Source organism: Giraffa tippelskirchi, chromosome 6 (assembly GCF_054371585.1).
Source record: "Giraffa tippelskirchi isolate mGirTip1 chromosome 6, T2T-mGirTip1v1.2.pri, whole genome shotgun sequence".
Classification (NCBI taxonomy): domain Eukaryota; kingdom Metazoa; phylum Chordata; class Mammalia; order Artiodactyla; family Giraffidae; genus Giraffa; species Giraffa tippelskirchi.
In genome coordinates, this window is record NC_137280.1 from 164,996,176 (window position 1) to 165,013,125 (window position 16,950).

The 16,950-nt window shown below is 38.5% G+C and overlaps 1 protein-coding gene, 1 long non-coding RNA gene, 1 other non-coding gene and 1 pseudogene across 9 annotated transcripts in view; 2 read left to right on the forward strand and 2 right to left on the reverse strand.

Annotated features, from left to right (window-relative positions):
- ARSK (arylsulfatase family member K) overlaps positions 1-16,950 on the forward strand; it is a 53,968-nt gene that overhangs the window by 33,879 nt on the left and 3,139 nt on the right. For all 4 annotated transcript variants that reach the window (XM_081498765.1, XM_081498763.1, XM_081498767.1 and 1 more), the window contains 3 exons: positions 2,761-2,932; positions 6,344-6,568; positions 16,089-16,313. In XM_081498765.1, the coding sequence (XP_081354891.1) occupies positions 2,761-2,932; positions 6,344-6,568; positions 16,089-16,313 (622 nt within the window). The remainder of the gene's footprint in view (positions 1-2,760; positions 2,933-6,343; positions 6,569-16,088; positions 16,314-16,950) is intronic.
- Positions 218-2,508, reverse strand: LOC145509413 (RNA N(6)-adenosine-methyltransferase METTL16-like; annotated as a pseudogene). Its single transcript, XR_014056073.1, has 3 exons — positions 2,485-2,508; positions 1,787-2,403; positions 218-1,482 (listed from the first exon to the last, which is right to left on the reverse strand). The product of XR_014056073.1 is annotated as an RNA N(6)-adenosine-methyltransferase METTL16-like (transcript).
- Positions 4,867-16,950, reverse strand: part of LOC145509610 (uncharacterized) — a 54,861-nt gene continuing 42,777 nt past the window's right edge. Inside the window, exons 6-8 of one of the 3 annotated variants that reach the window (XR_014056233.1) lie at positions 6,122-6,164; positions 5,609-5,721; positions 4,867-4,972 (exon numbers count right to left, since the gene is read on the reverse strand). This is a non-coding gene — a long non-coding RNA (uncharacterized LOC145509610). Of the gene's footprint in view, positions 4,973-5,608; positions 5,722-6,121; positions 6,165-9,285; positions 10,510-14,243; positions 14,466-16,950 lie in introns of those variants that run through there. The other 2 variants (XR_014056236.1, XR_014056234.1) reach the window with 2 other exon arrangements.
- TRNAD-GUC (transfer RNA aspartic acid (anticodon GUC)) lies at positions 7,462-7,534 on the forward strand. Its single transcript has one exon. It is a non-coding gene; the product is annotated as a tRNA-Asp (tRNA).

The window sequence follows — 16,950 nt, forward strand, 5'->3', positions numbered from 1 at the left end:
CAGGAAGCAACCAAGGCTGACATAGAGGGCGTGATGCTCTGTAAGTTCTGACCAGGATCAGACTACAAAAATTATCCTTCTGGTCTCAGAAAACCAATCTGAAGTCAAGGTGATCAGCTTAAGTCAGGTTTAAATCCCTTATGAGTTTACCAATGGCTTTTTGTTGATGCTGATAACCATGATTCTTCCACTGAACTACCATACTACAATGCCCTGTAACTTAAAAAAAAAAAAAAGGAGTATTAAAAATGGACTAATTTGTTTTTTTAAGATAATTCCACATAATGCTACCAGTGAGCTAACAATGGAATTCAGCTTGCCACCCCACAGGCCACACTCCAAAGCAAGCTGCTTTATAGAACTTTCCCAACTGTGCAAGAAAATTTTAGAGTTAACTAGTAACAAGCCTGAAAATTTAGCTACGTATATAAGTACAAAGCTGGTTCATCAGATCCCTGTTCTGGCCCTGGACCCAATGCATTTCAACTAGGGCATCATCTACCTCCTTTTTAACGTTTGTCAGACACTTGAATAGGTGATGTCCAGCCACTCCTTGGAGATGGTTCCCCTTTTCAGACCCTGGGTTGCTGAACTGCTCAGCAGCCTTGTGGTCCTGGGCTCCATTGCTAGAGCCTTTACAACTTTCCAGAACCTCGATCTCTCCCTTTTCCTCCCTCCTTTCATCCTCCGTGGGTTCTGGGTTTTCCTCCAGGGAGAGTCTGCCGTGGCCCTCCACAGTGGCAGTCTCTTCTTCTGGTGGAACAGGCCCTCCCAGGGCACTCTCCTGAGGGCCTTGAGTCACATCTTGGCTACTGCTGGACTTTTTGAGGGGGGACATTTTCTCTTCCAAGGCTTCAGTGACATTCTTGGGAGCTAGGGGAACCTCTCACTTATCTTACTCAGTCTCTTTTCTTCCTCCTTAAGTGAATCCAGGAGTTATCTATGGCTGCTAGAAGCAAAGGGCTAATTTCCTCCTTTTCACAGGGAACTCATTTATGCTGGACCTTCATATCGGTGAGAAGTTTTTCAGTCCATGTCATCACAGCCACTATGCTTTCCACTGTCTCAGAGCCCAGAGATGATGCTTTGAGGGCTAGTTCTTTCATCACAGACTCCAGTACTACAAACATAATGGGTTTCCTTGGCTTCTCTTATGTTATTCGCTTACTTGGTGGTGATGGTACTGTTACATCAACATAAAAACTCCAAGCCAAAGCCCATCTCATTGTCTGACCTTGGCAGAATTCAGTGTAAGTGATTTTAGGAACCCCTTATATGCAAAGTTCTTCTTTCAGAGCAACCAGGCAGCATTTCTTTCTCAGCATACAGTTAAACCACCTTAATCTCTTTTTAAGTTGTAAACTGTCATGGATGATCCTTCTAACAAACTCTAATTCACCTCCTTCTGCCATGATCTCTGTGATACCTCCTGTATTTACAGACCTTGGTGGGGGGTCTTCAAGGATTCCAAGAGTTTACTGCCTGAGAATAGACACAACCAAGGACCAGGTCAGAGCCAAGGGGAACCTGGATAAAACAGTCTCAGCCTTGATATTATGATGAACTCCTTGATCAAACTATTCCTGAAATCCATGCTATTGCTGGATTTCTCAGATACATAAACCAGTAAACTTTCTTGTGAAGTCAATCTGAATTGGATTTTCAGGTGGTTGATACCAGAAGCAGCCTAACTGATACAACTTCCAAAATAAAAGCTGCTCTTATTTTTGCAAACAAGGAAAACTTAGATAAATATTCAACTACTTTAAAGGAGAAGATGTTTTACCTTGGCTTCCAACTGACTGGCAAAAAAGAGAGGGTTGCACAGGCAAAAGTCATGGATTATCTCAGATTCTTCCTTAAGAGCATTCATTAGGAGTGTCTTTTGTGGTACTTTTACCACTTTTATAAAATCAGATAAGTTATTCTGCTCCACATTCTTTTTTGCATAACTGAAGCACATATCATCTACTTCTGTTGCAACGAAATACTAGCCATTTAAAGTTGTTCCACGTAAAGGAGAGATGAAGGATGCCCCAGTATGGATGTCAGTTCCTCTTCAAAGAGTACTTTTGTCAGAGCCTGATGACCGACCAGATCCTCTACCCAATGAATATAGTTGAGTCTTAAGGAAACTGAAGGAATTATTCTCTCCAGCAGAATATCCATAGAAAGTCCAAAATCTTCCCTTAGGAGAGTACAAGTCAGACCTCTCACTGCTTTAGGGTCTTTAAAATTAAGACTCACTCTTCCATTCAGACTTATCTGAACATACTGCTTAAAATCTGGATATTTGGTTGCCAGATACGCAAAGTCAGGAGGTTTGTCCTTGTATCTGTTTCTTGCATGCATTGATTTACTCAGAGCCACCTCTGAGGTCAAAGTTCCTGCCAGACGACTAGTCTAGTGTGGGGTTCTACAACCTCAGAGTCATAAGCCACCCGCAATGCAAAGACCCTAGAAACGCAGATGTTATGCTCCCACTGTGCCACCATCTTGGGCCTCCATTCAGCCTCCACACGTATAATCTTTAAAATAATTTCACAGCTGTCTTACTATGTATACAGATTGATATATTGATATTTGTTGTTACTGGGAATACTAAAAATCTGTTCCTAATTTATGTGTTTGATTTGCTGTTTTCTTTACATAATTCATAACCATTCTTTTCTGCTAACCTAATTAATGAAACGTTGTCTGGTATAGCTTACATTCTAGCTGGAAGGGAGGAATATTACAACTTGTTTTCTCCCCCTTTAGGTGTCGTATGATGCCATCAAAATCCCAACGTGGTCACCTCTGTCAGAAATGCACCCTGTAGATTATTACTCTTCTTATACCAAAAACTGCACTGGGAAGTTTACAGAAAAAGAAATTAAGAATATTAGAGCATTTTATTATGCTATGTGTGCTGAGACAGATGCTATGCTCGGTAAGTAGTATAATTAAAATGCAATTACATGAGGAAAAAGTATAATATTTTTCCAACAAACTGTGATCATGCTGGTTAGTGACTTGTATGAATATCCTCAGATAATTTCTCACAACAGCTGCTGAGATACTTCAGACTTAGAATTATAAGATTCCTGACACATATAAAAATTGGATAATTTGTATTATTAATAGAATAAAAGTCTTTTCTATTTTAATTATTCATAAATTCACAGATACTTAGATTTGTTCATATATTTTTAAAAGGTCATAAAAAATTATCATCTGCTGGAAACAAGACGTCTTACTGGATTTAATCAGGAATCAGTATTCAGCGAAACACAGTTAATTATAAGGCAACTTCAGTTCTAGGAGATGAAACAGATTAGACATAGAATCTTGTGACTTCTCCCAGACTTGTAATAATTGCAAAACACATCCATTCTCCCTCGGCCAGTGAGAGCAAGACTTAAGCTGAAATCAGTTTCCCCATGTACATTAAGGTCCAGAATTATATTAAATTTCCTTCCCTAACTCAGCTCAAAACCAAACTTGCCTCCATGAGATAACCATCAAGAGAGTGTTTTACTTGTCCACTTATAGATTTATGGCAATTTCCCATTCAGATGTGGAAAAACCCTGGTTTAAAAAAAATCTCCATTTTTAGGACAAATTATTTTTATAAAACCATGTCATTTATTTTGCTGCACTTTGGAGTGGAAAATAATTATAATTAGTGAAGTGTGGGTAGCACTTCTTCTGAACAAAGTAAACCTTGGGAGTGAACAAATAAATGGCTATTTCTTAAAAAGCATTCATTGGGCAAAAATAGAAAAATATAAAAAAGAAAACAAAAAAAGCCTATGGATAAACTATAATAAAGCGAGTATAATATGTATTAAAAGTTCTAAGGACTTTCCAAGTACTCTTAATTTAATTTAAGTACTTGATTTAAGTACTTTAAGTACTTGATTTAAGTCATTTACTTAAAGTACTTTAGGTAAAATTTAAGTACTTAATTTAAGTACTCCAAATCTTAAATACAAATAAGATTTTAAGTGAATTTCTTCAATCCTAAATCCATACAGTTACTGAACTATATTTCAATATTTTCTAATATTAATGAATATTCACTCATTTGCACCATGGAAATCACTTTTGAAGGTTTGCAGCTATCCATTCAGCCAGATCAACAAAAGTGAAATATATATATATATATAAAATATTGCTGCAAGCAGTGTGGGAATACCTCTTGAAGTCTCTTAAGAGAAAAAAAATGCAACAGTTCACTTAATGTTACAAAATTTATGGAATATATTCTATCTCTTTGTTACATCTATACTAGTCTGGTCCCTAAACAGTATTCATTACTATTCACATTGGGCTTCCCAAGTGGCATTATTGGTAAAGAACCCACCTGCCAATGCAGGAGACACAAGAGACATGGGTTCAGTCCCTGGGTTGGGAAGATCTCCTGGAGGAGGGCATGGCAACCCACTCCAGATTCTGGCCTGGAGAATCCCACGGACAGAGGAGCCTGGCGGGCTACAGTCCATGAGGTCGGAAAGAGGCAGCTATGACTGAGTGACTGAGCACTGCCTGGGATACCCTTCCCTTTGGGGTATCCCATGGGGATAAGTTACATGGCTGGCTTTTTTTTTTTTTTGGCCCCACAAAACTGCTTGTGGGATCTTAGTTCCCTGACCAGAGACTGAACCCAGGCCCCTGGCAGTGGAACTGTGGAGTCCTAACCACTGTGCTGCCAGGGAGTTCCTTGAGTATTCTCAGTCTTTAGCTGTCAGCTCAGATAGTACCTCCTCAGGGCTATCTTCCCAGCCACTCTAAATTAGTACAGCAGCTCCATCATCTTAGTTACTCTATACCATATCATCTTGTTTGTTTACATCATAATCTTTAATGATTTTGTCCACTCACTTCTTTACTGTCCATTTCCCTTGAAGAATGTGGACTTCATGAGGGCAGGGACATTCCTTCTCATTCATCCTTGCATCCTAGGTGCCTAGCTTTGCATCCATGCTGCCTGGCACATAAGTAAGAAGTCGGTAAACATTTATTGAATGAGTATAAACACCAGCGGTTATAACATGGTATTGTAACTACAGTAGTATACAAGTTGTAGGGTCCTGGGGACAGAGGACTTCACTCTACCTGGAGGAACAGGGAATGCTTCACCAGGGAGGTGATGCTTGAGCTGGGTCATAAAGGAAGAATGGGGATTTGCCATGTAGAATGTGGAAGAAAGGGCATCCAACACAGAAGACAAAAAGTGTATACAAAGGCAAGAAAGTCCAAACTAATTATTATTAGTTCAGGGAGTTGTAAGTCGTTCAGGATTGTGAAAGGTAAAGGTTTAGGGGGTGGCTAGCTGAAGATGCTAAACTTACACAAGAATTAGACAGTGGGAAGCTGTGGAAAAGTTTTAAGCTGGGGTGACATGATCAGATAGTTTAGAAAGATATTTTGAAGGGGAAAAAGGAGTGGAGACAAGAAAACCAATTAGGAAGTGAGTACAGTTGTCCATTTGAAAGATTCTGATGGTCTGAACCCCATGAGTAACTCCTCAGAGACTGGGTCTCAGATCCGACTGGCCCTCGGAATTGCCTGTGGGTTTTGTATGGTTTTTCTTTCTGTTTTTTTTTTTTTAAATAATACAGACCCCTGTAGGCCAGATTCAGGAGCTGCCAAAATAGAAACGATGCTTCTCTCTTGAGTGTGCTTCTCTTTTCTCTCACTGTGAGAAACGATGCTTCTCTTCTCTCTTACTGTGTTCTGTTAATTAAAATGAGGAAGTTTCATATCCTGGTCAGAGGAATTTTACCGTCCAAGAATATGCCACATCACATTCATATATCATCTGTACTGCTAACCAGCCCTTTTTTCAAAGGTGGGATTTCCGTAAGACTCAGCCAGCTTCATGGGCATGATCTAGTGATGGGGAATTTGAGAGAAAGGGTATCAGGAGGAGGAGTTCTGACCCTTTTTATCCCCTCCCGTTGGGCAGCAATTATGGGTTGATGGTGACTCCAGTCCTTCCCTGAGACATGCACAGCGCTGATACCCAGGCATGCCTTTCTTTCCTCATTTGAGTCCCTGGAGGTAATGTTTTCCCCTACTCCCTGACAGAAACATGGAAAGCAAGCCAGGATGATCTCCAAATAAAGGAACTTACCCTTAGGTACTGCATTTTCTCTTTCCTGTCTCTAGTCCATTCACTGGGAAGCAAGCACATGAAATCTGGCATAAGTTATTTACTGAAGAACAGTAGATAACATCCAGATGTTAAGAAGCATCCTGACAAATTCTTAGAGGGTAGAATCATTATGAGCATATTATGATAGAAAAAAAAAGTGAGCTAAAGGCTAATTAAGATTTACTTCGATTTATATTGCAGGTGAAATTATTTTGGCTCTTCGCCAGTTAGGTCTTCTTCAGAAGACTGTCATCATATACACCTCAGACCATGGGGAGCTGGCCATGGAACACCGACAGTTTTATAAGATGAGTATGTACGAAGCTAGCTCCCATGTCCCACTCTTGATCATGGGGCCGGGAATTCAGGCCAACCTACAAGTATCAAGTGTGGTTTCTCTTGTGGATATTTACCCTACTATGCTTGGTAAGTAATGCCATTCTGTGAATATTTATTTGTAATAATGCTGGGAAATGAATAAGCAAGATAGGTTAGGGGCCCCTGCTGACTTGTTCATAACTTTGAGCAACGGATTTAACTGTGAGTCAAATCTATATCTGAAGAATGAGGATAATATTCCTCAGGTTCCTTTGGCCTTCACTTCCTCTAGTCCTTCCTCCAAAAGATTCACAACCAGGATATGACAATAAGGTAAGCCACATAAGATATTCAGTTCTATAACTTTACAGATATGATTTGTGTATCATTTGATTCTCTATCATCCCCTACCTAAAATGCAAGCATTTCCCTTCTGGATTATTCCACCTACTTTGAAACTACTAATTTTTCACAATGTTACATATGTCCCTTAATGTTGATACTATGTGCATATTTCTCCTCAGAATCTTTAGATTGTTCTGTATGATTTATTTTACTACCTTCTTAATGTCTATAAGCATAACCATAGGTCTAGAACAGCAACATTTGGATGTGGGTATTTAGCAATTTTTGTTAAAGATACTAGAATAAAGCCATCACAAATTCAGAAGAAGTTATATAAAACTGTTAGCTTCTAATTTAGAGGGAACTTTAAATTCAATAACATCAAATACTCTGTTCTAAGGCACCATAAATTACAAAAAGTACCATCAATTTATAAATAGATTTTGGTGAAAGAAAAATGTAACATAGCATAAGATATATGTGTTTAATATGTATACATTAAAATGTGAAACAAACATATCTGGAAATTAAGGAAATAAGAAAAATCTTATTATCTCCTTTGTTTTCTGCTACAAAGTCTTCACCTTCATTTAATTAAAGACTTTATTACAGGGTCTTAAATTTCTTTATTGTGCATTTAAATCAGTGCCTGGAATTCCCTGGTGGTCCAGTGGTTAGGACTCTGCACTGTCATTGGCAAGGTCCCAAGTTCAATCCCTGGCTGGGGAACTAAAATGCCACAAGCCTCACGGCCAAATTGAAAAAAAAAAATCAGTGCCCTCGTTTTCTCTTTCACATCACTTGCATATTTGACCATACTTCTTTGTTGTTCTTTGGCCTGATGTGTATTTTTAATCTCTTCATTTTCTTACTCATCATTTGCTGGTTCCCTTTTGTCCCAAAGCAATTGTCACACAGTCATACCTTTGCCACCTTCTGGCTCCATCAATTTCCAGGCAATACCTGTTACTTTTCCTCACTGCTGTTTTTCATTCATAAATGTGTGTGTGTGACTATGTATATTTTAAGTGTCTCCCTTATTACCATCTTTGTAGCTGTATGAAGATGTAGCTATATGAATGATTCTTTACAGTGACATTTCCTTAGTTTCCTCCCCTAGTTTTTTCTCATGTAGAACTTTCCCCACCCAAATTTGCTGAACTTTTAACCCTTATTCTGCTTTCTTGGGTACAGTGATCAGAATTGCAAAAGATTATTAAAGGTGGGATGATTCTTTCTCAGTTTTCCCTCAATGTATTTCATAGTGATAATTTGGCATTTTGTCTTTTTTGACTTAGCAGCTAAATAGTCCAGTATCTGTAGGAAGCTGTCTGTGATGAGTTCTCATCTCTTTCTAGTCATTCTATCACTTTATGTGTTAGTTAATTAATAGGCACTGTTTAAATAATTTTTCTTTGAATATTGTTTTATATTTGACTATAATGCAAATTTTCTCTACAATCTCGATACACCATTATCACTACTTGCCAACCTCATGAAAGTTAAAAATCATCTGCAAACTGGAAGATTTCATAATGTATGTATCTATATCAGCTTATTTAAGAAAATACTAAATAAAGTTGTTTGGAATGAGGGAATTGTCATTTATCCACCTAGGGGGACACCTTCCTATCCCTGCCTATTTTATGTTATGTGACAATAAGCATTTCTTTAGCCAAACAAAACGTTCCCAGAACCTCCTTTGCATTTCTTCCATACTCTTCTGGAAATTATGTAAGTTCCCTGAAATTGTAGATTTTTTTCCTATAATTTGTCAGTTATTACAGTCTTTAAAAACTCATAGGTCTACATAGGTTTTTGTTGTTTTTATCTTTGGCGTTTGTTAATAGACTCCTTCTGAGTCACATTTCCCAGCAGAATATCTTGTATTAACAGCATTTACATCATGTGCTGATTAGACCTGCCCAATTCAAGTAAGTAAAGCCCAAGATCAGTGTCTCTCCAGTTCTAAACAGGCAATTAACATCTTCAAGGTTTAATGTGTTTCATAACAAATATTTTTTTATGAAAAGGGAAATATTACAGTTATATGGTTAGCGGAGGAGAATGAAGAGAATATCTAGGCATGGAACTTTATATAAAACACTGAAGCATCCTATTAACCAGATATTAATCAGAGATGAGGTAGAAACAGAAAGATGCAAGGGGGAGCCTTAGGGCACTTCCCTAGAGATCCACTGGTTAAGACTCTGCACTTCCACTGCATGGGGTGTGGGTTTGATCCCTGGTCCAGAAACTAAGATCCCACACATGCCACACATCAAGGGCAAAAAATAAAAAAAGCAAGAACCTTTGCTGGAGCTGGGAAACAACATGTAACATTATTTATCTAAAATTAACCTTTTTATAAGTGATAAAAAGTTAATATTAATAGAACTCTCACAAATCTATGAAAAAGAGATACCCTATTAACAAATTGACCAGAATATATAAATAAGCATTTCACAACAGAAGACATACAAATGGCCAAGATATTTTTAGAGCTTCAAACTCAGTAGTCAGGAAAATATTAAAACAAGAAGACACCATTTTTCTTTCACACATAGAGTTTGCAAAGATTCTTTTAAAAAGCAGAAAAGCTCATATTGGAAATATGCCTTCTCATGTTCTGCTGCTGGGAGTACAAACTGGCACAGATTTCCTGGAGGCAAATGTGGCATTATGTTCCAAATTACTTAGAAATATGCATATATTTTTGACCTAGAAAATTCCATTTTTAGGAATTAACCTATTCAGTTCAGCTCAGTTGCTCAGCCGTGTCCGACTCTTTGAGACCCCATGAACCACAGCACACCAGGCCTCCCTGTCCATCACCAACTCCTGGAGTTTACCCAAACTCATGTCCATTGAGTCAGTGATGCCATCCAACTATCTCATCCTCTGTCATCCCCTTCTCCTCCCACCTTCAATCTTTCCCAGAATCAGGGTCTTTTCAAATGAGTCAGTTCTTCACATCAGGTGGCCAAGGTATTGGAGTTTCAGCTTCAACATGAGTCCTTCCAGTGAATATTCAGGACTGACTTCCTTTAGGATGGACTGGTTGGATCTCCTTGCAGTCCAAGGGACTCTCAAGAGTCTTCTCCAACACCACAGTTCAAAAGCATCAATTCTTCAGTGATCAGCCTTCTTTATGGTCGAAGTCTCACATCCATACATGACTACTGGAAAAACCATAGCTTTGACTAGATAGATCTTTGTTGGCAAAGTAATGTCTTCTGCTTTTTAATATGCTGTCTAGGTTGGTCATAACTTTTCTTCCAAGGAGCAAACGTCTTTTAATTTCATGGCTACAGTCACCACCTGCAGTGATTTTGGAGCCCCAAAAATAAAGTCTCTTACTATTTCCACTGTTTCCCCCTCTATTTGCCATGAAGTGATGGGACCAGATGCCATGATCTTAGTTTTCTGAATGTTGAGTTTTAAGCCAACTTTTTCACTCTCCACTTTCATCAAGAGGCTCTTTAGTTCTTCTTCACTTTCTGCCATAAGGGTGCTGTCATCTGCATATCTGAGGTTATTGATATTTCTCCCGGCAATCTTGATTCCAGCTTGTGCTTTCTCCAGTCCAGCATTTCTCATGATGGACTCTGCATATAAGTTAAATAAGCAGGATGACAATATACAACCTTGACATACTCCTTTCCCGATTTGGAACCAGTCTCTTGTTCCATGTCCAAATTAACCTATAGATGCACACAAAGATTTATCTCCATGGATAGTATTACATTATATTAAAGAATTAGAAATAGTATGAATATCTAGTAGTGATGAACTGGGTGAAAAATAGTCAATTTTATTTTAAAAAATGAAATGATAAATGACAATGGCCCCCTTGTATTATTGAAAAGAATACTGTAGGCTTTTAAACTATATAAATAGTTTTTTGTTTTGGTGTGGTTTGTTGGTTATTGAGATAAAGTATCTACCTAATTTATTGTCCAAATCAGGACATTTTTTAGAGTAAAAGGATATTATTAACAATTAAACCAGGATTAGCATAAACTGAGTCTGTAGCCTTGTTGAAACAGCCTTACCAGTCAACAAGGCAAAGATAATTCTGATGGTCTGGATTTAATCTGATGTTTAATTCAGCCTTTTATAATGAAAGTACTTAGAGTTTAAACCTACTTTTAGTAGTGATTAATAACTCTAAAATTAGACCTATGAGACAGTATATTCTATCTAAGCTTAATAAACATACAGATTTTGATAAAGTGTCTATAAAGGACTTCTTATTTTGTGACTCTTCCTAAGCAGTTAGAAGCTTAAAACAGACATAATCTATTCTGAGACTTCCAAAGGTCCTTTCTATATTACCTTAGCCATAGCTGTATTGTTTTGTATGAATCCAGTTTATACAGAATATGGGATTAAATTTCTCCGATCAAAACCTCAAGCCAGACTTCCTCTTCTCTTCCATTCTTTGAACGTTAGAAATATATAAAAGATGGTGACTCAAAAAACCTTAAGTAGAAATATATTAAATAGGAAAAACCAATTGGTATTCCTATTTTAGTAAAGTACCTTACTATAAAAAACTGTTGAAGTTTAAGATGGTGCAATGTTTTTATTAAAAACATTGAATTTACGAACAGTTTTTAAAGATATTTTGGAAGAGTGATTATTTTCTATGAAATGATATTTGATGATAAAGTAGGAAGAGTTCTTTTAGTCTAAGTATCTTTGTAGGCCCTATCCCATTGTCATTTTTCTAGGACTGGCAGAAAAGTGCCATCTCTCTGAATAGGAATTCTTTATACTGTTTTAAAGTTAATATCATTAATTCAGAGATTATGCTTTAAAAATTACTCCCCAACCTGTGATAAACCATAATGGAAAGGAATATGAAAAAGAATGTGTATGTATATGTACAAGAGAATCACTTTGCTATACAGCAGAAATTGACACAACATTGTAAGTCAGCTATACTTCAATAAAATCGTTTTTTTAAAAATAATTATTCCCCAAAATATTTTCTTCTCTAATAATCTAGTATCAGCATCCTTTAGCTCAGTTAGAAATAATATCATTTTTAAATTAAAATTGTCTTGACATTCTCTTTTAAACTTCTTATTTTCATGTGAATTTTTTTCACTTAATAGTTGGCCTTTTTTTAAATACCTACCTTCTTTTCACATAAAGGATAAATCCAGGATCTGTTTAAACTTTGAAAATGTAATTGTATAAAAATGCAGTTGTGTTTAAAAGAATGCTTCAATACTAATGATTTAAATTGCAAAACCTTCCTTGTTACAGGATCTTAGTGGAGGGTTGGGAGGGTCATTCTACATAGATTATTTGGTTTTTATTGGCTGAAAAATACTGTAAAGTTGAATAACTACAGTAGATCCAGACTTGTGGAGCAGTATTGAAGACTCCAGAGATGCTGGAGTCAGACTACCTAAATTCAAATACCTCTTTCAGCATTTACCAACTGTATATCCTTGAGACAGAAACTTAACATGTCTGGTCTTCAGTTTTCTTATCAATAAAATGGAAATAACAGTGACTGTTCCAAAGCCTAGAACAATGACTGGAACATGGTAAATGGTTAAATGTTAGATATTATTAACATTAATGTTTTTATATTAATATTATTTAATATTTTATGTTATTTAATATTTTTATATTAATGTCACTAAGCTGTGTCTGACTCTTTGTGACCCCATGGACTGCAGCCTGCCAGGCTCCTCTGTCCATGGGATTCTCCAGGCAAGAATACTGGAGTGAGTTTGCCATTTCCTCCTCCAGGGGATCTTCCTGACCCAGGCATCGACCCCACGTCTCCTGCAATGCCATGCAATAGTTACCATCTAAACCATGACATGATTCTGTTCAAAATCACTTAGAGTAAAATCCAGAATCTCTGATTAGACCTGTGAGTCCAACAGGATTTCTTCCTCCCCCCAACTCATCTCACACAACTTTACCCTCACGTACTCTGCTCCAGCCATCCTGGACTCCTTAGTGTTTGGGGAGCGGTATGGAAGGAAGCAGCTTCCTGCCTCACTGTTTACACGTGCTGTTCCCTGGGGGAAGGCCCTTCCTCTCCACTTCCAGACATCTGCTGGGCTCACCGCAGCCCTTTCTCCTCAGGTCTCTGTTTATGTCACCTTATCACAGAGGCCTTCCCTGGCCATCCTATAAAACACAGCACACACACACATTTCTGCCATTACTCTCTAGCCCTCTTACCCTGCTTTATTTTTCTTCATTGCACTGATTACCATCTGGCACATTTGTCTGTCTTCCCACGTTAGAATGTAAGCTCTTAGAGTCTGAGAGAGCTTACCCGCTTTGTCCACTGTTGCTTCCCTACATCTGGAATAGCAACTAGCTTGTTAGTAGGGTACTGTGCTCAGTAGCTCAGTCGTGTCAGACTCTTTGCAACCTCACGGACTGTAGCTGCCAGGCTCCTCTGTCCATGGGATTTTCCAGGCAAGAATACTGAAGTGGGTTGCCATTTCCTGCTCCAGGGGATCTTCCCAACCCAGGGATCGAACTTGCCTCTCTTGTGTCTCCTGCACTGGCAGGTGGATTCTTTACCACTGTGCTACCTGGGAAGCCCCTTGTTAGATGAGTTAAAAAAAATTAATACTTAAATGGATTCTTATCCCAGTTTAACACAAACTGGGATAACACAAACTGTTATCCCAGTTTAAACACAGGAGAATTATTTAAATTTTCTTAGTCTAACAAGTTTCTTTAGGAAAATTAGGCTAAGATTGATCTGAAATAAGGCATTTCTAAGTATTAAAGTTGATTAAGATGCTAAATACAGGAAACTCCCCAGTCATGGGTGTATGCCAGTTGGTCCCTGCTTTCCAGCCATCTCCAAAGCCCTTCTCTCCCTTCCTGTGCCTCCCAGTGGTGCCCGCTGATGGCTGACACACTGACCAGCCGGACCCAGCGTATTCCCGGGCCACTTTCTTCTTACAGTGAAAGGGAAGTCACTCAGTCGTGTCTGACTCTCTGCGACCCTATGGACTGTAGCCCCCCAGGCTCCTCTGTCCGTGTGATTTTGCAGGCAAGAGTACTGGAGTGGGTTGCCATTTCCTTCTCCACATCTTACAGTAGACCTTACAGTAAGTAGCCTACTGTGTTGCAGCTCAATTAGTTTCATCTTGGGCCATCCTTTTCTTTTTCAAAATTATTATTTATTTTTTAATTATTTAATTAAGCTTTGGCCACACCAGGTCTTCGTTGCTGTGCATGGGCTCTCTCTAGTTGCAGCCAGCAGGGGCTACTCTCTAGTTGCAGTGAGCACATGGGTTTCTCATTGCCTTGTGTTCTCTTGTTGCAGGGAACAGACTCTAGAATGCAACTCAGTAGTCGTGGTACAGGGGCTCAGTTGGCGCGTGGCACGTGGAATCTTCCCCCACCCGGGAAGGAACGCAGGTCCCCTGATTGGCAGGCAGATTTTTAACCATTGGATCACCAGGGAAGTCCTGGGCTATCTTTTCTCTTGTGCGTCTTGTGCATTTTCTCTCTTTAACATCTTTGCTCTTTTCTTCTTCTTTTGTTTTTAACCAGTTATCTCAAATATTTCTCTTCCTTTCCTTCTTTTACTTGTCATTCTTTCTCAAAAAAGTCCCTGATGATGGATGGTTGGCAGAAGATTAGCACTTGTAATATGCCCCTTCCAAGGAAATAGAAGATACAGTTTTTTTTAATTAAGTTATATGTAAAACAAGTCCCTTTAGAAGATTCATAGAGGCCTTTGTCTACTTCCTTATTCTCTTTTAATTAATCTGTTTTGCCTCACATACCTTTATGTGTGTGCTCAGTTGCTCAGCTGTGGCAAACTCTTTGCAACCCCATGGACTGTGGCCCGCCAGGCTCCTCTGTCCATGAAATTTTCCACCCAAGAATACTGGAGTGGCTTGCCATTTCCCTCTCCAGGGGATCTTCCCAACCCAGGGATCGAACCTGGGTCTCCTGCACTGACAGGTGAATTCTTTACCACTGAGCCACTTGGGAAGCTCACTCAAATATGTACAGTCAAGCTAAAATATTTTTCTTATTAAATTTTGTTTAATTTCTAGCATTGCAGATATATTACTTTCTATTTTTCATTGGAAATATAATTATTTCTAAATTAATGTTTCTAAAACATGGAACATTGAAACCAGAGAAACTGTGGGGGAGGCAACTGCCGATTCCTTTTGGAACTATCCCAAGTTCCCAGCCATAATTAACAGTAATTTTTTTTTTCATGGCCTGCGAGATCTTAGTTTTCCTACCAGAATTGAACCTGGGTGCATGGGAGTGAAATCACAAGAGTCCTAACCACTGAACTCCCAGCGAATTCCCTATTTTTCTATAGGAAAAAGATAGCTTGAATTCCAAGCAAATGCTTTTAAATTACTTTTAAAAAATACTGCCTCTTTTTTAAGTCAGACATTTCTTATGCTTTGTTTTTTGTATCTATATTTGATAAGGAAAAAATAGATTATTTTTCTCTAAATCAGTATGATCCAGGATTTCCCAACATATGTTCTGCAAAATATTAGTCCCTCAAGATGCTACTTAGGAATAAACAGAAATTCTGTCATCAAATAACTGTGGGATACATGGCATACTATATACCTTGAAGATTTATGATACTCATCAACAATAAATTTACATCTACAATAAATTTATCTATTTAATTTTAACCATTATTTGCAAACATATGGTTTTAACCGTATGTTTGCAAACTACTAGACTCCTTTCTCATATACATTTTGTTAATATTCTGTGGAACAAATCTGAGAGATACCTGTGATCTCTTAATCATTCAGAAATGAAGGACTTATGCTATTATCTAATATTTGTTGAGGGTTTCCTATGTGTCAGGCACTATTCTCAGAATTTTACATAAGTTATCAGATTTAAACCTAAAATAGATCTGTGAGATACAGGCACTATTTCCCTTTTACAGATGAAGAAACTGAGGTTCAGAATGGTTAACAACATGCCCAAAGTCACAAGGCTGGGAAGTAAGCATTTGAGTCTAGGCAGTCTATTTACAAAATCTGTATACAATCTCTAGTCTCTGTGACCTTTAATGATGTCATTTATCAATGTTCAAGACTGAACATTGAATGAAAGAATGACTTATTTTAAAATCCTGTGTTATTTTGGGACTTCCCTTGTGACCCAGGGGTTAAGACTTCATGACTCCAGTGCAGGGGTCACAGGTTCCACACCCTGGTCAGGGATCATCCTGCATGTTATGGGATGCAGCAAAAAAAAAAAAAGCCTTATTTTTGTCACATAGATATTGCTGGAATTCCTCTGCCTCAGAACCTGAGTGGATACTCTCTGCTGCCATCATCGTCAGAAATGTTTAAGAATGAACAAAATTTTAAAAACCTACACCCACCCTGGATTCTGAGTGAATTCCATGGATGCAATGTAAATGCTTCCACCTACATGCTTCGAACTGACCAATGGAAGTATATAGCCTACTCTGATGGTGCTTCAGTATTGCCTCAACTCTTCGGTAAGTTTGCTGATATTATTTTTTATTTGCTCAAGGGAGCCAATAATCTTTGTTCAGATGGTTGGATGGCATCACCAACTCGATGGACATGAATTTGAGTAAGCTCCGGGAGTTGGTGATGGGCAGGGAAGCCTGGCGTGCTGCAGTCCGTGGGGTCGCAGAATCTGACATGACTGAGCGACTGAACCAAATCTTTGTTAAAGTAAATAAATACCTGCAGTTTCTCACACTGGGTCAGTTTACAAAACATTGCCCTGGAGAGAAGCCGCTTCTTTGAAAAATCAGCATCTGAATTCCAAAACAAGTGCCCTAAGGCTTTTGATCTGTGTCTCAAGACTGACACGCTGTATTCTCTGATCAAGGTGTCTCCTGATATTCATGGTTATCTTCCCCAATCAGTAGTCAGCGCCCTCTCATTGCACCTCAGATTGAGTTGTTCTGGAAGATTAACTCCTCTATCTTAGGGAGGCTGACATCCTACGTCTATTATTTAATGTTTCCCTCAACCCTGCAAGATGATGTGCTGTGTGCTCAGTCGCTTCAGTTGTGTCTGACTCTTTGCCATGGACCGTAGCCCGCCAGGCTCCTCTGTGCAGGGGATTTTCCCGGCAAGAATACTGGAGTGGGTTACCATGAC